Source organism: Misgurnus anguillicaudatus, unplaced genomic scaffold (genome assembly GCF_027580225.2).
Source record: "Misgurnus anguillicaudatus unplaced genomic scaffold, ASM2758022v2 HiC_scaffold_26, whole genome shotgun sequence".
Taxonomy (NCBI): domain Eukaryota; kingdom Metazoa; phylum Chordata; class Actinopteri; order Cypriniformes; family Cobitidae; genus Misgurnus; species Misgurnus anguillicaudatus.
The window spans coordinates 4224871-4249812 of NW_027395276.1; the positions used below are offsets into that span (position 1 = coordinate 4224871).

Consider the following 24942-nt stretch of genomic DNA (forward strand, 5'->3'; position numbering starts at 1 on the left):
ACGTTTGTATTGTAATAATGTACAGGGTAACTTCAGATATAAAAACGAAGACTAGTAAAGTGATGTTTTATCATTAAAATCTGATCGCGTCCATTGATTTAATAGAATGTTTGGGTATACCAACATGGCAGCGCAGTGACTTCACAGTTGTGACGTCATGCGCAATCCAGTCATTTATATAGATCAGTGGTGTATACACATATTTCTTAAAATGATGCTGTGTTTAAAGACTTTTTTTCAGAACGAGGAAACAATACGATCAGATAAGGAAAGCTCTGGTGTGAATGTGGCCTTAACTGGTTAGTTCAGACATTACTAGCAGCAATGACATCTGCAGATAACTGAACTTTAAAGGATTACTCCACTTTCATAAAAAAAATCCCCCAAATTTACTCACCGCCATGTCATCCAAGATGTTTATTTCTTTCTTTGTTCAGTCCAAAAAAAATTAAGTTTGAGTAAGAAACATTCCAGGATTTTTCTCCATATAGTGGACTTTAGTGGACATCAACAGTTTACAGTTTCAATGCAGCTTCAAAGGACTCTAAACGATCCCAAATGAGACATAAGGGTCTTATCTAGCAAAACCATCTTAATTTGCACAAAAAAAAAATGTACTTTTAAAACACAACTTCTCGTCATATTACGTAATCATTTGGAAAGGTCATGCTTCACACATGTGAATCACACATTTGTGGCGCATTTTAAACACAAAGGCTGTTTCTCAATATGCGTTCTTCAGTGATCTTGCATCCTCGTGTTTTTGCTCTACGTCACCATTGACCATCGAAATTCAATTACAATTCTCAAAAACGCAAATACAGAGGACGCATGAATATACCCGGATGTGTTCTTGATATCGAGAATGCATTGAGTGCAGACTTGCGCGCTGAAACCGCGTTACGCCACAGAAGTCATTGCGACAAATCAATGGCGGAGGTCAGGTAACCAACAGGAAGATCGCACACATCTCAATTCTCACAAGTTTGTTCTGTGTTCTCGCGACCTTCCGAGCTTTGATACTAATTAAAGGAATAGTCTACTCATTTTCAATATTAAAATATGTTATTACCTTAACTAAGAATTGTTGATACATCCCTCTATCATCTGTGTGCGTGCACGTAAGCGCTGGAGTGCGCTGCGACGCTTCGATAGCATTTAGCTTAGCCCCATTCATTCAATGCTACCATTTAGAGATAAAGTTAGAAGTGACCAAACACATCAACGTTTTTCCTATTTAAGACGAGTAGTTATACAGTTGTGTTCAAAATTATTCAACCCCCCAATGCTGTTAAGGGTTTTAGGGAATTTAGTGTACATTTGTAATTGTATTCAGAATGAAATCCTACAATGACTTCTTAAAGAACCATATGCAACTAAAATGACATCAATTGGTTTTGTAATATAGTAGTAAATGTTTCTTTTGTGAATTCTTCATTGACACAATTATTCAACCCCTTAAAGAACTACCACTCTGAAGAACAGAGGTTCATTGAAGTGTTTTCAATCAGGTATTGAAAACACCTGTGGATGTCAGGGAACAGCAATAAAGCCTAATAAGCACCAATTAGGCAGCTTTAAAATGACTGTGATACTCAACTCCTTCTAAACATTTACTGGTGTGGTTACAAACATGGTGAAGTCAAAAGAATGGTCCAGGAAGACAAGAGAAGAGGTGATTAATCTTCACAGGAAGGGCAATGGCTATAAGAAGATTGCAAAGATGTTAAACATACCAAGAGACACCATAGGAAGCATCATTCGCAAATTCAAGGCAAAGGGCACTGTTGAAACGCTTCCTGGTCGTGCCAGAAAAAAGATGCTAACTGCGACTGCTGTGCGCTATCTGAAGCGTAGAGTGGAAAAAAGTCCCCGTGTGACTGCTGAGGAACTGAGAAAAGATTTGTCAGATGTGGGTACTGAAGTTTCTGCTCAGACAATACGGCGCACCCTGCGTACTGAAGGCCTCCATGCCAGAACTCCCAGGCGCACCCCCTTGCTGTCTCCAAAGAATAAGAAGAGTCGACTGCAGTATGCCAAAAGTCATGTGGACAAACCACAGAAGTTTTGGGATAGTGTTCTGTGGAAAATTAGAACTGTTTGGGCCCATGGATCAACGCTATGTTTGGAGGAGGAAAAACAAGGCCTATGAAGAAAAGAACACCTTGCCTACTGTGAAGCATGGTGGGGGGTCAATCATGCTTTGGGGCTGTTTTGCTTCTGCAGGTACAGGGAAACTTCAGCGTGTGCAAGGTACCATCAATTCTCTTCAGTACCAGGAGATATTGGATGACAATGTGTTGCAGTCCGTCACAAACCTGAGGCTTGGGAGACGTTGGACCTTTCAACAGGACAATGATCCCAAGCATACCTCCAAATCCACTAGAGCATGGTTGCAGAAAAAAGGCTGGAATATTTTGAAGTGGCCATCGCAGTCACCAGACTTAAATCCGATTGAGAACCTCTGGTGGGACTTAAAGAAAGCAGTTGCAGTGCGCAAGCCTAAGAATGTGACTGAACTGGAGGCTTTTGCCCTTGATGAATGGGCGAAGATACCCGTAGATCGCTGCAAGACACTTGTGTCAAGCTATGCTTCACGTTTAAAAGCTGTTTTAACTGTAAAAGGATGTTGTACTAAGTACTAAGATTGAATGTCACTTGGGGGTTGAATAAAACTGATAATGATGTGAGCACAGAAAAGACATTTGTGGTTATTTCATTATAAATGTTATGTTATATTTGTCTGACCTACACATGCCTCTTTGATGTAATTGATTTTGATCATTCAGTCATCCTGCTTACAATGTCAAACCGGCCAAAACAATCAATTTCAGTTGGGGTTGAATAATTTTGAACACAACTGTACGAGCAAGTTTGGTGGTACAAAATAAAACGTAGCGCTTTTCTTCGACTCGGCGCAGTAACACCCTCCCTCTCCCATTATGAGAGTGAGAAGGGGAGCTGACTTTTCAGGCGAGTCGAAGTACTCCCAAAAGTGCTATTACGCCATAAAATATAGTTCCTCTTTTAAATCCGCTTAGAAAAGCGCTACGTTTTATTTTGTACCACCAAACTTGCTCGTATAACTACTCGTCTTAAATAGGAAAAACGTTGATGTGTTTGGTCACTTCTAACTTTATCTCTAAATGGTAGCATTGAATGAATGGGGCTAAGCTAAATGCTATCGAAGCGCCGCAGCGCGCTCCAGCGCTTACGTGCACGCACACAGATGATAGAGGGATGTATCAACAATTCTTAGTTAAGGTAATAACATATTTTAATATTGAAAATGAGTAGACTATTCCTTTAATTAGTATCAAACAAAAACGTCAGAACGCTCCTCTTTCTCCACAGTTGTAAACACTGGAGCGTTAGTTTGACATATGTCATGCGTGACCGTTCCATTTGATTACGTAATATGTAAGGTCACGCTGGCGCATCACACAGCTAGTGCAAAACAGTTGTGGTTTAAAAGTATAGACTAACGATCATTTCCCTGAATTAGATCCTTATGCCTTGTAGGGATCCCACTCTAAGCCACATGTCAAATTCCCTGTTTTTTTCCTGACTTTCACTGACTAAAAAGCTGAATTTCCATGACCCACGTCTGGGATGCTGTGAGCCTAGTGTGCACTGTGAGATCTTAAATGCATGTATTGAAAAAGCAGTGTCAATAAACAGCTATTTAAATTGTAGTTCGAAAAAGCTTTGACCGGAACAAGTGAATTACATTTAGATAAATGGAAACTAAAATTTAAAGCAACAAACAAAAATCATTGATATTCTATGACTTGGACAAATAATTCCCGATTTTCAATTTCTGGAAAAGACCTTTTAAAATTCCATGATATTCCAGAAATTCCATGACCCGTGGGAAGCCTGGCCTTGTTTGGGATTGTTTAGAGTCCTTTGAAGCTGCATTGTAACTGTAAACGGTTGAGGTCCACTAAAGTCCACTATATGGAGAAAAATGTTTTCCTGAAAAAAAACTTTATTTCTTCTCAACTAAACAAAGAAAGAAATAAACATCTTGGATGACATGGAGGCGAGTAAATTAAGATTTTTTTATGAAAGTGGAACATGATGATATTTTTTCATTTATGAGTCTGGTAAACTGTGGTGTGTTTTGTACTCACAGGGTTGATGGTGTTGACAAGCTTGCGTGGTTTACTGAACTGCATGAGACTCTCTCTCAGATTGTTGAGCGGCCCCTCCACTAGAACCTTCTGCTCTTTATAATAGTTCAGCAGATGATTCCAGAGAGGCTGTTTGGAGAGAGCCTTAGGATTTCCCACAATGATCACACCGTACCTGCATACAGACAATAATCAATTATCCTCCTAGATTATCATTTATAAAGGTGTGGTAAAACTGCGAAACCTGCAGGTGATGGTGTTGTTACCTGGCTCTGGTTAGTGCCACATTGAGACGCCGTGGATCATTAAGGAAACCAATTCCCTGATGTTCATTAGCTCTGACACAAGACAGGATGATGAAGTCCTTCTCTCTGCCCTGGAAGGCGTCAACGCTGGCAATCTCCACCTCCTGTGAAAACAAACAGACATTAGAGACATGCATCCTGCTATATTATTATCAGACAGAAATAAATAAAGTTGTCCGATCTTAAAAAAGGTTTTACAGTTGTGTTCAAAATTATTCAACCCCAACTGAAATTGATTGTTTTGGCCGGTTTGACATTGATTTTGATCATTCAGTCATCCTGCTTACAATTACATCAAAGAGGCATGTGTAGGTCAGACAAATATAACATAACATTTATAATGAAATAACCACAAATGTATTTTCTGTGCTCACATCATTATCAGTTTTATTCAACCCCCAAGTGACATTCAATCTTAGTACTTAGTACAACATCCTTTTACAGTTAAAACAGCTTTTAAACGTGAAGCATAGCTTGACACAAGTGTCTTGCAGCGATCTACGGGTATCTTCGCCCATTCATCATGGGCAAAAGCCTCCAGTTCAGTCGCATTCTTAGGCTTGCGCACTGCAACTGCTTTCTTTAAGTCCCACCAGAGGTTCTCAATCGGATTTAAGTCTGGTGACTGCGATGGCCACTTCAAAATGTTCCAGCCTTTTTTCTGCAACCATGCTCTAGTGGATTTGGAGGTATGCTTGGGATCATTGTCCTGTTGAAAGGTCCAACGTCTCCCAAGCCTCAGGTTTGTGACGGACTGCAACACATTGTCATCCAATATCTCCTGGTACTGAAGAGAATTCATGGTACCTTGCACACGCTGAAGTTTCCCTGTACCTGCAGAAGCAAAACAGCCCCAAAGCATGATTGACCCCCCACCATGCTTCACAGTAGGCAAGGTGTTCTTTTCTTCATAGGCCTTGTTTTTCCTCCTCCAAACATAGCGTTGATCCATGGGCCCAAACAGTTCTAATTTTGTTTCATCAGTCCACAGAACACTATCCCAAAACTTCTGTGGTTTGTCCACATGACTTTTGGCATACTGCAGTCGACTCTTCTTATTCTTTGGAGACAGCAAGGGGGTGCGCCTGGGAGTTCTGGCATGGAGGCCTTCAGTACGCAGGGTGCGGCGTATTGTCTGAGCAGAAACTTCAGCACCCACATCTGACAAATCTTTTCTCAGTTCCTCAGCAGTCACACGGGGACTTTTTTCCACTCTACGCTTCAGATAGCGCACAGCAGTCGCAGTTAGCATTTTTTTTCTGCCACGACCAGGAAGCGTTTCAACAGTGCCCTTTGCCTTGAATTTGCGAATGATGCTTCCTATGGTGTCTCTTGGTATGTTTAACATCTTTGCAATCTTCTTATAGCCATTGCCCTTCCTGTGAAGATTAATCACCTCTTCTCTTGTCTTCCTGGACCATTCTTTTGACTTCACCATGTTTGTAACCACACCAGTAAATGTTTAGAAGGAGTTGAGTATCACAGTCATTTTAAAGCTGCCTAATTGGTGCTTATTAGGCTTTATTGCTGTTCCCTGACATCCACAGGTGTTTTCAATACCTGATTGAAAACACTTCAATGAACCTCTGTTCTTCAGAGTGGTAGTTCTTTAAGGGGTTGAATAATTGTGTCAATGAAGAATTCACAAAAGAAACATTTACTACTATATTACAAAACCAATTGATGTCATTTTAGTTGCATATGGTTCTTTAAGAAGTCATTGTAGGATTTCATTCTGAATACAATTACAAATGTACACTAAATTCCCTAAAACCCTTAACACCATTGGGGGGTTGAATAATTTTGAACACAACTGTATATATCGAAACATATGCATCTGAAACCAGTCCAGTCAGCAGTGATGGTGTTTAAAAGCTTTGGACCTGGTAGAGTTTGGTGTGGAGTGAGCCGCTGAACTGCATGTACTGCACAAGGTACGAGCGCTGGCCCTCATACGGCGTGATGATGCCGATCTGGTCCGGTTTGGCTCCGGCCTTCAGCAGACGCGTGGTGATCTTCTCCACATTAGCTGCTTCAGTCCTGAATGCAGACAGAAGATGAACAAAACAAATTAGATTCTGAATGTACGAAGACGGCTGGATTCTAATGTTTGTATTTTAGCATACAGGTGAGTTAAAATTTTAGCTTATTCTAGATTTAGAAAGAAATGAAAAACATCATATATATTTTTATTTGATATCAAGCATCTGAAAGGGAATTTACTATTCTGATATCATGTTACCTGTTGAGGTAGGACGTGCCAGAGCTAGCAATCTCCTCCTGACCCTGAGTCACGTAGAAGAACATGGGCTTATCTGGCTGAGGCCACTGGAAATCAAAGCCTTTCTTGATTCGATCAGCTGGAAAACAAAACGACATTTAAACACTCATATCAACATCATAACCCGTAATATCTAAACCCAAACACGCCTGATCTGAGCCGACGTACCGGCAGTGACTCCGTTCTGCAGCGATCCCTCATAGAAGATGTTGGAAGGGAAAGCACTGAGCGACGGATGCATGCGATACTGCACCTGCAGACGGATGGGTCTGATGCCCAAAACCACCAGCCTCTCGAACAGGGACTGAGACAGACCCGCTTTAGCTGCTTTCTTACACATGACCACAGGACCAAGCTGACAGTGATCACCAACCAGAATCAGCTGTCAAACAAAGCAGACAATGATCATTTATTGGTTACTTTTTAAGTGCAGCCATAGGTGTGTGCGTATATGATTTAGATGGCAAGAGTCCATCAGGGGTCAATAGATGTAAATAAGTGCTCCTGTCACGTACCTGTTTAGCCCCGAGTACCACTGGTACCATGCACTCGGGCTCTGTGGCCTGGGTGCTCTCATCGATGAGAATGGAGCGGAACTGCATCTTAGCCAGACGAGGATCACCCGCTCCAACACACGTGCAACAGATCACATCTGCATTCTGACACACAGAGAGAAGATTGTTATAAGAGGTGCCATGTGTTCCTGTCACGAGGCAGACTTTTGCTTTTTATAGGAAAAAAATGCAATAAAAAAATGCACTTTATGACAAAAAAACATCCCATGCAAACAAATACTGCTTCACAGACACCTATTATGTAAAATCAACATTTGGACATGAATGTGTATTGGCCGTGTGCAAACACAACCACCACACAATGAAAAAAAATCCACCCACTACCTTTTTTAATCCCTATTAAACCAAAGCAGTCTCATTAGACATGCTATTTTGATTCTCTTGTTAATGTGATGTCACACTGATAAAGCCCCGCCCACAGCCACTGACTGACAGTCCTGCATGTTTCTACCTTCAGAAAGTTGTATGCTGTCTGCCATATCTTGAAAGTGAGATACTTTTCTCTCAGATTGTATTCACATAAATCAGATCCATTTTATCTAAAAGCATTCACTGTCTTGGTAAGGGAGTGAGGAGCTGTAGCTCATTTGCATTTAAAGGTACAGACACGTTTTTCCTCCCACCCAAATAGGAGCATTTTGGACATGACCTATAATAAATTATTTTGAGCTGAAACTTCACAGACCCATTCTGGGCACACCTGAGACTTAAAAATGGGTATAACAGTCCTTCCAGGAAAAAGTTTATTTGTGATTTTGCTTGCAAAAATCCTTGATCTGGCGGCACGTTTTCTTAAAAAAAAAAAGGGGATAGAAACAGCGGGATTTTATGCAATTTTATGCGGTGAAACTGCGGGAACTTGGCAAAACTGCGGGAACTTGCAAAAAAAAAAAAATGCGGGAACTTGCCAAAAAAAAAAAAATGCGGGAACTTGCCAAAAAAAAAATGCGGGAACTTGCCAAAAAAAAAAATGCGGGAACTTGCCAAAAAAAAAAATGTGGGAACTTGCCAAAAAAAAAATGCGGGAACTTGCCAAAAAAAAAATGCGGGAACTTGCCACAAAAAAAATGCGGGAACTTGCCAAAAAAAAAATGCGGGAACTTGCCAAAAAAAATGCGGGAACTTGCCAAAAAAAATGCGGGAACTTGCCAAAAAAAAAATGCGGGAACTTGCCAAAAAAAATGCGGGAACTTGCCAAAAAAAATGCGGGAACTTGCCAAAAAAAATGCGGGAACTTGCCAAAAAAAATGCGGGAACTTGCCAAAAAAAATGCGGGAACTTGCCAAAAAAAATGCGGGAACTTGCCAAAAAAAATGCGGGAACTTGCCAAAAAAAATGCGGGAACTTGCCAAAAAAATGCGGGAACTTGCCAAAAAAAATGCGGGAACTTGCCAAAAAAAATGCGGGAACTTGCCAAAAAAACATTTATGTTGAGAAAGTGCGTCATATTTGAAAAAATGCGGCCCTCACATAAATACAGTATGTAGGCTTTTTGTGCGTTGAATCATGCGATCGCATAATCGTGTTTTTCTGGAGGGACTGGCATAATAGGTGACCTTTAATCATTACTGTAATCAGGTATGGAAATTGAGGTATTTAACAATTCTGGTACGGAGTCTAACTCTCCTTTCTCATCATAATTCCAGTTTCATTACTTGGTAAAACAACTTTCTGATTCCCAAAATGACTGAAATAATTGATCACTGTTTCCAAGCTGTAAAGCATACAGACTGGAAACACTCCCCAGCCCTGACCACTGTTTGATTGCAAAGTGATGTGAAGTCAGATATCTACCATGAGCAGTTCTCTTTCAGCAGTTCGTTTGAGAGCTCGGTATCGTTTCTCATCTGATGACGACAGCTCGCCGGTCTCATCCTTCAGCTGCTGGAGTTTCTGCAACTCTGGCATGCTGCAGAAATAAAAAAACACACATCAGTGCTCATGAGCTTCAAGCGCTATGGCAATGCACTGTATGACTGTCTTTGTTCATGAAGGATACAATGTAATAAGTTTTTGGTGGAAATAAAAAACACAGCTGGCTGATTTTTGAAGATGCAGCTCACATGTCACGTTCACAAATGTTGCTCAGGTAGGAACCCCTCACATTTTAAATCATTTAAAACCAAAAATCATTAAGAGCAGAGAAGTCCATACCTGTCCATATTGCGGATCTGGTTGTGCAGAGCCAGGAAAGACACGGGCGAGTCTATGGCCTCGCGACTCTTAGCACACAAACGCACCACCTTCAACCCCGTCTGATGGATCTTCTCTGTTAGCTGGTCCACTGCGATGTTACTCGGAGCACATACAAGCACTGGGCTAAAGACACAATAACAGATCACAGCTATATTAGATAAGGATCAAAATATAGACTATACAGACTTTGAACAGGGCTCAGCAGTATGGCAGTAAAACAATATTTGCTTGGCTAATATCAGGCAGGGCTGCTTTATTAGTATTATATTGCTTATGGAGAAATGTGGAAGTAATGAAGCCCAAGATGAGGAACTTGTTGTTTAAAGATGTTTGCTTAACACAATAGAAAGCAGAGCTGAATATCCTCTCTCACATTACAGATTTAAATGAGTTTAATGTTGACTATGAGCTTGTGGACACACTGTGGTGTTTCATCGAATACGGTCTTACCCGTTGCCCTGTCTGGCCAGATGGTAGACGATGGTGGCCGAGGTCACGGTCTTGCCAGTTCCTGGAGGTCCTTGGATCAGACTGAGAGGTCTCTGCAGAACGGTCTTCACTGCGTAAACCTACAACACATTCAAAACTAACAATTTTAGAAAACTGTACAACAATAAAATTTATTCAAATTTACTTCCACTGTGCTTTTTTACTATTTTGCTTTACAGTAAATGCATATTAGTACAGGACAAATTATACAGAATAAATGATTGCAACTTTTGACACGAGATGTAAATTAGTTATACTAACAGTATCTGTATAAAAAAACCCATAAATGATATGATGTAACATGATCACTTTTCATAAAATGTATATTAGCGACACTAAAGCCGGATTTATACTTCTGCGTAGGACCTACAACACAGCCTGTACGCTGCAGCCTACGTGTCAGTTTTCATCTATAGTTGTGCGCCATTGTTTGCGTTAATGTGCATTACATAAGCAGATGGTTAGTAGGCAGTGTTCACAGGCATGTTACAGTATCGAGGCAAAAGTAGATTTTGTACATTGTTAGAGAAGCATCAGCAGTGATGGAGGTACATTTTTGTTTATAACTCTTTTCCCGCCATTGATGAGTTACCGTATTTTTCGGACTATAAGCCGTGGTTTTTTTTTGATAACTTGGCTGGTGCTGCGTCTTATAGTCAGGTGCGCCTTGTGAGTCCGTATGAATTAATTTTGACATTTATGAGGCAAGAGACATCATTACCGTCTACAGCGGCGAGAGTCCGCCATATGCTGCTTCTGTATTTATGTTATTCAATGGATTCAGTGATGCGGAATGACGAGTATGTGAACTTGACGCTGATAATATTACTTTAACGTACAGACATCTATTCAGTCTGCTATTGTTTAGTTGAATAACTCGCCTTTCAAGATTAAATGTTTGTTTTTTGGCTTGGATTTTGTGAAATAATTTTCTAAATAAACGTGACATAGTCCACTGCAACTTATACATGTTATTTCGTCTTAATGACGCATTTTTGAATGATGCGGCTTATACTCCGATGCGTCTTATAGTCCGGAAAAATACGGTATCTCATCAATTAAGAAAACACGATTGCAAAAAAAATTATTACTAAAGAATTTTTATGTTAATCTGCAATACCGCGATTATCCACTAGATGCTAGATTACCCAATTTTTTAAAAACTGAAGCCAAAACGTTATTTACAAATTTTAAACGCTATGTGTGTTTTGATAATTGTTCTGAATCTGATCTCTAACAAAATTCCTACACAAAAATGAAATTATTTGTGTTTTTTTTTTTTTTTTTAGAAAAATGCCCATATTTAATGTTTATAAACAGAGAAAAATTATAGATAGGATGAAACATTTTTTCCCCTGTTTTGTTTGTTTGCTTGTTTATTGTTTGTTTGAAAGCAGAGGGTCTGTTCTTTTATTTGCTATATTTGCATGTTTATATTTTTAGAAGAAACTTTTCCTGGAAGGCATTTTGTGAAACTTTTGTGAAAATCACAAAAAATGCTGGAGGGGAATAAGTAATTTTTTTGTTGCAACCTGAGTTGCTTTTAATGTCACAAGCTGAAATGCGGGTTCTAGCAGGCCAATCACGGCGCATGCAGTCCGCGTAGCATTGCACGGTGTTACATTTTTGGAGAGGTGCGCGTCAGGCTACTGCGTAGGGTTTGCGTCTCTGCATAGGCGATGCTATACAATTGATGCAGAAGTAGGGCTGTGCCGGTTTCAGAATTGGTGATGACGGTTATGACGTGAGTCAAATGTGACGGTTCGTCACATAACCGTCTGGGGGGGTTTGCTTGTTTAAATGCTTGTGGATTGACGCGAAAGTGTCATTTACCATAAAATCATGAATGTGATGCCAAGTGTGTTTTAAACAGTAATGACTTTGAGAAATTTAACAGAAAGCAATTAAATATTTAAAAAACACACTGTTGCCAGAAGACTGCGCTGTCACTCTCTGCCCAGCATAAATGAATCCTCTATCTATCATTATCTTAATAATCTTCAGAGAAACAGATTTGTGCCATGGACTTTTAATGTCTATAATTGTGTCTATATCTGTCATTACACGGACCAGAACAGCACGAAAACAATGTGGATTAAAAAGCGTCTTGAAGAGGTTTTGCTCATAAATGCATGTAAAATAAAGTAATGTGAACTTGAGATTGTTATACTGTTATTAAACTGCGCCATATGCGCTGCAAACGCAGTCGTTGTAAAAGCACAATGGCCACGCGCGGCAAACGCTCTCCGCATACGTGCTGCTCAGTGCTCATGCTTGCGATGTGAAACCAGTATTTGAATAAACGAAACACTGATTAGTTACTTGCTCTACGTTTATTTACAATTAACAGCAAGACAACTAGCAGTGAATGTGCTTTCAGGAGAGTTAGTAGATTAACATGGGAGGATTTGAACTTGAAAAGCGGGGCGGAGCCTTTCCGCGGTTAAAACATCTTATGGTCATTCATGTTTATTTGATTCTATAAATTAAATAGAAGGAAGAGATGATTTGAAAGGTGAGACTTTGTTTAATATGTTTAATCTCAAAAGTAACCAAAAAGTGCCATGGTCTCTCCTGTATGTCAGCGCGTTGTCAGTGTCTGCTCCGCTCTGTATTTTTCATTGCGTGACGTGATAACATGGTGGGGCGTGTAACACAGACTGTTGACAATTGTTTTAATTAGTATTTAAACATTCTTTATATTTTTTAATATTTTAATAACACGGTTTTGTCGGTTATAGAGTTCTAATGACGGTGTTCAACTATAACCGTCGGTCTCACGGTTATATAATAACCGTCACACCCCTATGCAGAAGTATAAATTGCACTTAACTGTAGTATTGTCAGATTCTAAATAGATAGACAGTATATACTTTTCTGAAAGGTATCATATTAAAATTGACAGGACATTACAGTTAACATAGAAATGGGACAAAAAGAGGAAACACGATAAAGGAAAAAAAGCAGTAAAAGCTTTTAATGTACATTAGCATTACTGAGAACAAGAGATGGGCCTTTAAGATTACAGTCTGACCATTAAGTAAAGTATAAACCCAAAATCTAATGTGAGTATTCTACCAGAGAAAAAGCACAAAGGGAAACCAGACTCAACCGGGACAGCCAGATCTCCTTTAGTCTGTTAACATTGCATTGCTGCTAGACAGTGAATGAATACTGTAGTGTTTGTAAGAGTATACAGGGTCATGTGTGTACCTGTGAATGATTGAGGTCTGGCAGGCCCTGTGCAGTGAAACGTTTAGGCAGCTGGCATTTGATGATCACATCCTCCACCTCATGACCCAGCAGCTTGTGGTAGATATAGCCAGACACAGACGTCTCGTCCACAGCAAACGTCTTGAGGGCGCTCTGCATTCTAAACAGCAAGAAGGTACAGATGATAATAAAAGTGGGAAATGAATGCAGCAAGATGAACAAATAGACTAGTTAAACTAACCGGTCAAAAGATGTGGACTTCCAGACAAAGTCCACCTGGAAGTTGTGTGGCACCTCCACAGGTGCTCCAGCACTGCTCCGCAACTCGATGGCTATCTCGTCTCCATAATCTAGAAAAGTCTTTGTTAAAGAACCAACATCTCTGAACGGAACCCTTAAAGACTTGTTATACTAACTCATCAGAACATCACTGACAATATGAAATCAAAACAGTCCTCACAGTGCACGATTTATCAATGCATCTTATACCATAAATAATGTTTGTTTTTATAACTTTTAATTAATTAAAAAGAAATAACGTTTCTTTCCTACTGACATACACAAGGCAAAAAATATTAACCAGCTAGATTAAGCAGCAAGAGGGACTGTTGCTATAATGCCATTATCTTTGTTCATTGTCCTCTGGACAAAAACATTATTTTTAAAACCAACTGCGGTAGAGGCGGCAAAAACGCACTATTCGCACACTTGAACATTTGAGTTTACTCGCTTCATTCGCACGTGAAATTCTAGTGTGATATTCACGTGGAAATTCGTGTCATGGGAGGGGCTTCTGCGACTCCGCTGAGACTTCGCTTGCGCTTGCTTCCTGTAATCACGTCACTACTACAGCAAGGTCCTGATTGGTTAACATGGCGCGATTTTTCAATTCACGCGTTTCCTGCGGCAACGCTCAATTCACGTCTTTCCATTGACTTAACATGTAAATCACTCACGCTTGCCGCCTCTACCGCGTCTGCTGTGAACCCTGCATAAGAACTCACAAAAGTAATTGTGATCTTAAAAAATGAATGTGTGAGTGAATGGGTGAATGTGAGGCTAATTGTAAAGCGCTTTGGATGGCCATAGGTCTGTTAAAAGCGCTATGTAAATGCAGTCCATTTACCGTGTTATACACAGCAAATAAAGTGTGTAAAAACAGTTTGATTTCAAGGTCTGTGCTAAAAAAGATACTGTCGGGGACTTTGATGACATGTCCAATCCCTTTCCAGAGTGGAGCCATGTCTCCTTTATAGCGCAGACAGATCTCATCGCCCTGCATCAGTCGCATGTCTGAAAAACGCCACATACAAGAGACATTCAGAAAGAAACAAAAATCTTTGATTTATATTACATTAACATTATTAATGTTTATTCATCACATACACAGAATAGCCCACACTCACAGGTGAACCAATACCTGCACACACACAGGTGAACATTATCTCTAGACTCACTCACGGGTGAACACAGATACTTTCTCACACGCACGCACACACACGGGAACCGATCATTTTCACACAAGCACTCAGTTAGACAGATCCCTGCAAACACACACTCAGGTGAACAGGACCGCGCACACATCGATGAGGGATGCATGGAACACGGTGTTAGGGATGGGATGGATATCATGAAGCACTGGTAGACACAGAAGATGTCAAAAGTAAATATTACCACCTGAATCCGTCTTGGGCAGAGTGAAATAAGCTATCCGCTTTTTATTCAGCCCCAAGTCCCACCTGACTGTTATATTATCTTGAGTCTGAAACAAACAAAAAACAGAAATCATCATTTAATAAATATGAAACTTTGAGGAAATGTACTAGTTTCAACTTAAATGACGTCTTTATCAGCAAGAGTCTTGTTTTGATTTATTAACACCAATGACCTTGTCACAGCAATGATTGCACTTCTTTTTAAAAACACAAGAGGGAGCTGCGCTTACGCCCCCCGTGTGAATGCACCGTAAGGAATTGATTTTTTTGCAGCCACTACAGACATGTGGTCCAGTACTAATATGACCCTAGTAGGATTGGCTACTATTTAAGGCCTAAAGAATTTTGCGTTTTTTTAAGATATATTCATAAAATAATAAATTTTAAATGTGTGTTATGTGTATTAATATTTAATGGCAGGTAAACCTTGCAAAATATTTAATTAAGTAATCACAACGCGTAAAAAATATTTAATGAACAAACAAAAAATGTATGAGAATTAAATATCAAAGCAATAAAACAGACAATTCATTGTCATAATCATCAAATTCCTAAAATCAATTAATCGTCATAATCACCACAATTTATTAGACAAGTAACCGTGAGCCAAATTTCATAATTGTGACAGCCCTACTCGTACCAGTTTTTTTTTTTTTTTAAGTTTTGGAGTAATTGTGTATTAATTCAATTATGATTTATAAGGTCACAATTCAATGCATCTTGCCCTTTATTTCCAATGAATTATTAACAATATAAATACTTTAAAAGCCATTCACGTTATTTTCTACGTACACACACTAGCGGACCTCCGCTGTGACTCTAAATGAGAGAGAGACCCTTTTCACAAAGTAAATTGATCCCTAAATTTTTTTTATAAAGTTCATCCACTAACAGATCTTCTCTGTTGTTATATTTGTTTTCTTTACTTTGAGCATGTGAATAAGACTGTGAGATCAGACTAATCCATCAATGTAAAGAAATAGAAAATAGATGATGTCATACTTGGGACTCTTTGAGTTTCTTGTCATAATCGGCCTCTAGTTTGACGAGCGGCCCGAATATGTTCTGGTACTGATAGGCGTCCTCGTATCGCAGCAGAACATGCTGAGGTTCTTCATCCACTCCGGGTTTCTCCAGATCCTCCAGGGTGGCTGTTGGATTTTCCTGTCATAATAAAGAGACATAACCATGTTACAGGGGATTTATGTTTTGTTTTTGTTTTGTTTTATTATTTATATAGCACACATAATGCAACAGAAGTTGCCCAAGGTGCATCACAAACGGTAGGCTAAAACACTTAAAAATAACATACATACAAGCAATGCATAACATTATTTATAACATTATTGCTAAAATTATTTATAAAATTATTGCTAAAATTTCCTAATGACAGCGGCACCCATAAATACACATACTTATATATTTTTTCCCCTCATTTTAAAATAACAATAAACTCAAATGATAGAATAAATCATATTAAATTCTTAACATCACAATCTGAGTTTGAATTTAAACTTATAATAATACTTATCCTGTTGTATGTGTGGTACACGAGAAATGCGCCGAGTATGAACACAAGCTTCACCATGCTTCATTCATAAAAACACAATGAACGGGTGAACTACTAAACATTTGTCATTATAGCCTGTTTTTGTGTAATTCTCTGCAAAAGCCAAGTGACTGCACGACCCACAGTTTAAACCCCCTGCTATACAGCGCCACATGAATGGGTCAGTGAGATCCGGTACCTTCCAGAGCTCCTCGAGTTTGTTGATCTGTTGGGCGGTGATCTGACGAGCTCTCAGCTGCTCCTGTTCAGATGGGATCTTCACAAGCCAGGACAGAAAGCATCGGTCCTGAATGAGAGGCTGCCACTGAGAACTGTCCCAATTAATGTCCTTCAGACTGCTCTGACTGGCACACGGCTGCCTAAACATACAAAAACAAAACACACGCGTGTGTGACACAAAGAAACATAAAGGGCTCGTTATAGTCGTCCGTAGGGCCTATGGCGTAGCCATGACGACGTAGGTTCCGCATCGGTTTTTATTTATACTTTTGCATCGTCCTCCGCGTCGACGTGCAAACACACGCGCAAACCGCTGGTAGGCAGTATCCACGCGTGTAACCACAGTAGCAGCGCGACCGTCAGAGAAGAAGCAGCTAAGCAAGTTAACCCACAAATGAAGAAGAAACAACAACTTGTTGTGTATAATTTGAGAAGACCAGCAATGATGGAAGTAAATAAACAGCGACTTTTGATGCAGTTTGAGTTAAATCACTTCTCAACTTGGCTCATCTTTGTTTTCACCGTCGCAAACGGAAATACCTATGACGCAGTTTTTTAACCTGAGGGGAGGGGTTCTGGTGGACCAATCACAGCGCTTGCGGTCCGCGTAGAACTGACGCGCTGTTAAAATGTTTGCGAGGTGCACGTCAGGCTACGCAGAGCTACGCACAGGCTACGGATAGCCTACGGCATAGAACTTACGTACGACTATAAATCGCCCTTTACACAAAACCACAACCACAAGACCAGGTCCAGATGCATCTGCAGACATTTCTCGTGAAAATTTTTCTGAAAAATCTGCAAAATTCTCTGGGATGGTTTTACATTTTTTTAAAGATCTTTAATAAGAATTAAAGTTGTAAATATTACAGAATTAAATGTAAAATAATTACTTTTTTTAAGTGTTACAATAAAAATACAATTAAGTCTCTAAACATACCGAAACTCTGAGTCTCTGCGTTTACACCACAACTATAACGATATATAGGGATGCACCGATACCACTTCTTTTAGGATCTAGTAGGGATGTTCACATTGTCCGTTTAACCGTTAACCGAAGGTAAGAATTTATGACCGATTAACGTTATCAGTTAAAAGAAAAAAATATTTGTTAATACATGGTGCGTGTCGTCATGAGCCGACAGACATTTCGCCACTTTTCTATCTTTAATTTGTGAATTTCCTGTAAATGACACAAATTATTGCTGCCCTGATGGTCTGATAAAGTAATCATTTGTATGAGAAATCATTTGTATGCGTGTTTGGAAGCTGAACGGAGACGCGCGTGTCCCCGCAAGATGGCGCGGTCCGTCTCGGTCTTGCGCACATCCGGACAGATGTTCGCCGATGGCCTCTGACCCTGACCATTAACATCTCTCTTTTTGGACAAACGGAGAAACACGACGCAAAAGCAAAACTTTCTGAAAAGCGTCCTGCTTTATGACCACTGTGGTAGATGAAACAGAGACAATCTGCCCTTTTTGGATATTAATCCTCTGGACTGATCGCGTGCTTTTTAATAAGGTAATGTTGCGTGAATATCTGATAATGTATGAATCCTGGTTCGGTTGTTGATCTATCGCTGCTGTTTGCACGTTCAAATTAAATGTTTTGTTTTTACTAGTTCAGACAACCGTCAACTGTATTTTTACTCAATGACAATTTCATATTAAAATCTTATAAGTTAATGGTTAATCTTCGGTTCAGAAGCTACGGTTGTCGGTCGGGAAAATTAACTGATATGAGCATCCCTAAGATCTAGTACTCGGCGATACCGATGCTTGTTTTACTGTTTTTATTTTCATGTGGCAATTTTCTAAGAACAACACAATGAGACTAATGAACATATCAGCATTTTTATTTTTGCCAACTTCAACTCATATTATGAAAAAAAAACCAAATCAATATGTGCTTATCACAAATCTTCACAGTGTCTAATAAACTCCAAAGGGCAAAACCAAGGGCATAATGACTGTAATTTTTACCTGCCTGTCACAAAACTGTCAAAGTGCTAGAGAAATCGCAGACAAGACAATCAAATCTGTGATAAAGTATGTCATGTGAGGTATCTGTCTTTGGTATTGGGGTATTTTTACGAGTACGAGTACATGAGCTTGGTATCTGGCCCGATACCGATACTGGTATTGTTGCATCCCTAACGATAACGATACAATGAGCGATAACGTTGGAAATCACTTGACTTTTCCACCTGATGAACGATAAACCATTGACAGCCAATCAAATCTATTTGAACTTAAAGTGCATGCACATTTGTAATGACAAATGACACAGCAGTGAAGCTCATTGCTGAGGTCTATAACATAAAATGACCTCAGGTATCCAAGCGCTGATGCAGTTGCTGTGAAATTGACTAACTTTATGTAATGCTTTAATTCAGTGCTTCTCAATTATTTTCTGTCACGCCCCCCCCTAAGAAGTAGTAAACATTTCGCGCCCCCCCCCCAAACTCTCCGCCGCGACTGTAAATAGTATAATTTGTCTATAAAATCACACATCTGCAAAACATTGTATCCTTATTAACATTGAGAAAACACAAAAAGAAAACAAAAAAAGAAATATCGATCAACTTACAATAACTTTATTAACATTGTTTTATAGTCTGTAACAGAAAAGATTTAAAATGCATCAATTTGCCTGAAATAAAAAAAATCAATCCTTATATAAAGTATAATATTTTTTGACCATTTGATACTGAAAAATTAAATTAAATATAATCAATAAATAATAATAAAAAAACAAGCGGCTTATCAGCGTGATTGGGGTGTAATGTCTTTAAGTGACGGTGCAAAAAAATCACTTCCTGAAAAAGTATTTTCCCCGGGGGCTTGCCCCCCCACTGGTGTCGCTTCGAGCCCCCCCTGGGGGTCCCGCCCCACTAATTGAGAAGCACTGCTTTAATTCTACTACATTGAATACACCAAAAGATAAGATATTAGATTACACTACAACTACAAGATTCAGTGTTCAGAGATATGCAAACATGTTGAAAACATCTGCTAATTATACCGGCTGTGTAAATGCAACAAGAACAGCATATTTATACATTTAATGACATGTGAACAACTACAAGTGTTTTTTATTAAAAGAAATATGCAATATTAGTTAATGCCATTGAAGATAAATGATTTGAACGAGTGCTGCGCCTTGCGAGTGAATTAGCATAAAGTTATCGCCCGGTGGTGTGGACGATAGTTATCGTTATAACGTATTCGGCCATTAGCACTGAGCTGTACAGGAGCACAAAGATTTGTAAAAAATTCCAATAAGGTTTTGGGTGTTTTTTTTGGCCATTTACATATTTTCTAATGTAGAAATGAAATTAAACTTTGAAATTACTTTTTCATTCTTTAGTGTTAACTAATAATGGGGCGGTTTCCCGGACAGGGATTAGACTAGTCCTAGACTTAAACACTTTAAAGAGCTCTCCAAACTGAAAACAACTTGCACTTACATATCTTAAAATACATCAGTGCCCTTTGTTTTACCTCAAAATGCACACAGGTAATGTTTTTAGTAAGGCACGTTTGTTACAACTAGTTATATTTCCTAATTAAACTAAGGCCTAGTCCTGGATTAAGCTAATCCTGGTCCGGGAAACCGCCCCTAAGGGTTGGCAGAAAAGGTTTAAATTAATCCATGACTAGGTCTAGGTTATATTAGAACATTTAAGTCGTTTTTACAATTATACCTTACAATAAACATTACTGGTGTGCATCTTGAGGCAAAACAATGGCACAGATATATGTGAAGATATTTCAGCGCAAGATGTTTTTAAATTAAGTCCGCTCAAACATGCATTTAAGTCTGGGATTAAGATAAGTCCTGTCCAGGAAACCACCCCCAAGTACGTTGCCAGTTTCTTAAACTCACACCCAGTTTCATTACGTGAAAATGAAGATACAGCGAACACTAGGGACTTTCCCTACACATCTCAAGTAGTCATGCACAAAAAAAGCCTTATTATAAAAAGATAAATTCTGATTGGATGAGCTGGGATCAAAGCTTGCGACAGCTCATTCTATGACTGTGATAACACAAGTGTTTGCTAAACAAGCAAGAGTTAGCCTTATGAACTTCATTACTGGGAGAAAGAAATGTAAATATTTGTCTTTTGTTATATTAGTGTTGCTGAGATTTTACCCCTGAACAATGCAATCTTTCATGGTTAAACGCTTTGAAGTAACCTTGTTAATCCAGACCGAGGGCAAATACAAATTACCAGGCAGAATGAGCACAATTAATACACCAACCTGTTTGTGTCTATTCTCTCAAAGTAAAGACTTCAGTCACATAAATATAGCATTTATATAAAATAGCATTTAAAAATGTAACTGAATATTTACCTGCACAGAAGGACCACAACAGAATCCGCTTTAGCTGGGATGAAGCCAAGCAGGAAGACGTTACGACACCCACAGTTATAACACTCCAGAACGGTCTCGCCCAGCGGGCCATCCTTATGCAGGGTCACCTCCTTACATTTGGCCCTCACTAAATGATTCACAATGTGACTGCACAAAACAAACAGAGATACAAATTAAAAACAAAACTTGCTTTAGTTCACATAACAACTCGATGTACTGTGGATGTGTTGTACATATTCGACCTACCTGCCAGAGGTGTTACCACGACCGTTGCAAAACCACTTCTTGCTGGTGTTGCAATAGACCACGCATGCTGGATCGTGGATGCCGCAATAGCTAAAACATACAAGCATAACAGTTCACATTCATACAAATATTAGCAATGTTTTCAAAATGTTATTTCATTATGTTAGAGAAGACAAACAACGTAGACACTAGCACAGCTGTATGGGAAATATGTTGCCTGTGGCAAAGAATCGTTATTATACAAAAACATCTGTACATTCAACAAAAAGTACATTCTAGTGCTGGGCAAAGATTAATCGCGATTAATCGCATACAAAATAAAAGTAATTTTTGGCATAATATATGTGCGTGTACTGTGTCTAATTATTATGTATATTTAACCACACACACATTCATATATTCATTTCAGAATTGTTTTACTTATATATATATTTTTTTTAATTTATATTTAATATAGAATATATAAAAATATAAATAAATATATATAAACATGTAAATGTTTCTTAAATACATACATGAATGTGTGTGTATTTATTTATACATAATAATTACACACAGCACATACTCATATATTATGCCAAGAATCACTTTTATTTTGTATGCGATTAATCGCGATTAATGTTTGCCCAGCACTAGTACATTCAAGTATTCCAGTCTCATAGAGAGAAGTACACACATAGTATACATAAGTGAGATGCTGTATTTATAGTACGAGATCATGGCAGGTGTATGAACAGTACCTGCAGGCGTGCACCGGCAGGTCTTTAGTGTAGTAAGTATCTTCCTCATCCTCCTCAAAATTCAGATCAGCCAGTAGTTGGACAGTCGTCGCCACTGCATCCTCTCCATTGGGCAGACCTCCATCAGGTCCGTTCACCTGCAAACAGCCCAACAAGAAGTACATCAAACTTCAGCAGCACTTACATGAAAACAGACACACATTTTAATCCAGTTCACCATTAAAGGGATAATCCAGCGAATAATAAAAATTGAATTGGAAAAATAAATCTGAGATACAGTGGGGCAAAAAAGTATTTAGTCAACCACCAATTGTGCAAGTTCTCCCACTTAAAAAGATGAGAGAGGCCTGTAATTTTCATCATAGGTACACTTCAACTATGAGAGACAAAATGAGGAAAAAAATCCAGAAAATCACATTGTCTGATTTTTTAAGAATTTATTTGCAATTTATGGTGGAAAATAAGTATTTGGTCAATAACAAAAAAGCAAGATTTCTTTCTCTCACAGACCTGTAACTTCTTCTTTAAGAGGATCCTCTGTCCTCCACTTGTTACCTGTATTAATGGCACCTGTTTGAACTTGTTAGCAGTATAAAAGACACCTGTCCACAACCTAAAACAGTCAGAATGCAAACTCAACTATGGCCAAGACCAAAGAGCTGCCAAAGGACACCAAAAAACAAAATTGTAGACCTGCACCAGGCTGGGAAGACTGAATCTGCAATAGGTAAGCAGCTTGGTGTGAAGAAATCAACTGTGAGAGCAATTATTAGAAAATGAAAGACATACAAGAACACTGATAATGTCCCTCGATCTGGGGCTCCACGCAAGATCTCATCCCGTAGGGTAAAAATTATCACCAGAATGGTGAGCAAAAATCCCAGAACCACATGGGGGAACCTAGTGAATGACCTGCAGAGAGCTGGGACCAAAGTAACAAAGGCTACCATCAGTAACACACTATGCAGCCAGGGACTCAATTCCTGCAGTGCCAGATGTGTCCACCTGCTTAAGCCAGTACATGTCCGGACCCGTCTGAAGTTTGCTAGAGAGCATTTGGATGATCCAGAAGAAGAGTGGGAGAATGTCATATGGTCAGATGAAACCAAAACATAACTTTTAGGTAGAAACTCAACTTCTTGTGTTTGGAGGAGAAAGATGCTGAGTTGCATCCAAAGAACACCATACCTACTGTGAAGCATGGGGGTGGAAACCTCATGCTTTGGGGCTGTTTTTCTGCAAAGGGACCAGGACGACTGATCCGAGTTAAGGAAAGAATGAATGGGGCCATGTATCGTGAGATTTTGACTAAAAACCTCCTTTCGTCAGCAAGGGCATTGAAGATGAAACGTGGCTGGATCTTTCAGTATGGCAGTGATCCCAAACATACCGCCCGGGCAAAGAAGGAGTGGTTTCGTAAGAATAATTTCAAGGTCCTGGAGTGGCCTAGCCAGTCTCCAGATCTCAACCCCATAGAAAATCTTTGGAGGGAGTTGAAAATCTGAGTTCCCCAGACACAGCCCTAAAACATCACTGCTCTAGAGGAGATCTGCATGGAGGAATGGGCCAAACTACCAGCAACAATATGTAAAAACCTGTGGAGACTTACAGAAAACGTTTGATCTCTGTCATTGCCAACAAAGGGTATATAACAAAGTATTGACATAAACTTTTGTTATTGACCAAATACTTATTTTTCACCATAATTTACAAATAAATTCTTAAAAAATCAGACAATGTGATTTTCTGGATTTTTTTTTCTTATTTTGTCTCTCATAGTTGACGTGTACCTTTGACAAAAATTACAGGCCTCTCTCATCTTTTTAAGTGTGAGAACTTGAACAATTGGTAGCTGACTAAATACTTTTTTGCCCCACTGTATATCAGAAAATGTCCTGGCTGTTCCAAACTTCATAATGGTAGTAAATGGTATTTCTGATCTAAAGCCCAAAAAAGTCTGTCGATCCATACGCACGTATGAAGTGGCATACAAGACACAGTGGAGATTATGTCATAAATTCTCATAACATGCGTTGTTAGTTACCAGAAGCTAGTTATTTTAGTTTAAGTTTTAAATATTTATATTTTTCTTACAAACTCACATTGATTGCCCTCAAAAGGCCTTTTTTAACCCAATGGAGCCGTGTGGATTACTTCTGTGATGGATGGACTTTTTGGGGCTTTAACCACTAAGGGCCGATTCACACCGGCTGCGTGGCGTGTCCGTTTTTATTTAGGCTCCCATGTTAGCAGGTTTGACAGTTCACACCGCCTGCATGACACGCACGTCTCAGGCGCGGCTCGAGCCGCGCCGAAAACGCGTGCATGCTAGGAATAGGACCCACGCCTATTTTTCACGCCACACGCAAGCGTCTTGGAAGCGTTTCCAGGCAAAGTATATGTCACCTATAGCAACAGCAGCGCGTCAGCGCCGCGTCAGGCATGCTTCTGGTATGTACAAACACAGAAAACGCGACGCAGCCGCCACACAACTGAAACGCAACAGATACGCCACGCAGCCGGTGTGAATCGGCCCTAAGGGGCGGTTCACATTTCGCTTCTAAAACCACGCAGAAAACGCGACCGTTGGTTGGTTGTTGTCACATGACCTGCGATGCGCTTGCGGCATTCTGAGACGTTAAAATGTTCTTAACTCGATGCGGTGTGGACGCACCATGGGCGCATCGCGAACGCGTCACTTCCATTATGAACGTGCATACCGCGCGCCTACATTTTAAATAACGAACTTGAGCGCGCAAAAGACGCAAAATGTGAATCGCCCCTTATGAAACGGCTGAAATTCCACAAGAGGGCGTGTTTGATGCAAAAGACTTTGCTCAACAAACGCAACACCCAAATGTAGCATTATAAG

The 24942-nt window shown here is 39.5% G+C and overlaps 1 protein-coding gene across 2 annotated transcripts in view; it reads right to left on the bottom strand.

Moving 5' to 3' along the window:
- The window catches only part of LOC129443210 (regulator of nonsense transcripts 1), a 38681-nt gene that overhangs the window by 8965 nt on the left and 4774 nt on the right, over positions 1–24942 (bottom strand). The window contains exons 2-19 of one of the 2 annotated variants that reach the window (XM_073864448.1): positions 22071–22207; positions 21331–21420; positions 21064–21231; positions 16659–16839; positions 15913–16074; positions 14873–14957; positions 14390–14488; positions 13437–13545; positions 13196–13355; positions 9944–10062; positions 9452–9616; positions 9092–9206; positions 7238–7381; positions 6891–7104; positions 6684–6801; positions 6325–6481; positions 4403–4545; positions 4137–4311 (exon numbers count right to left, since the gene is read on the bottom strand). In XM_073864448.1, coding sequence (XP_073720549.1) covers positions 4137–4311; positions 4403–4545; positions 6325–6481; positions 6684–6801; positions 6891–7104; positions 7238–7381; positions 9092–9206; positions 9452–9616; positions 9944–10062; positions 13196–13355; positions 13437–13545; positions 14390–14488; positions 14873–14957; positions 15913–16074; positions 16659–16839; positions 21064–21231; positions 21331–21420; positions 22071–22207 — 2541 coding nt within the window. Of the gene's footprint in view, positions 1–4136; positions 4312–4402; positions 4546–6324; positions 6482–6683; positions 6802–6890; positions 7105–7237; positions 7382–9091; positions 9207–9451; positions 9617–9943; positions 10063–13195; positions 13356–13436; positions 13546–14389; positions 14489–14869; positions 14958–15912; positions 16075–16658; positions 16840–21063; positions 21232–21330; positions 21421–22070; positions 22208–24942 lie in introns of both variants that reach the window. The other variant, XM_073864447.1, reaches the window with a different exon arrangement.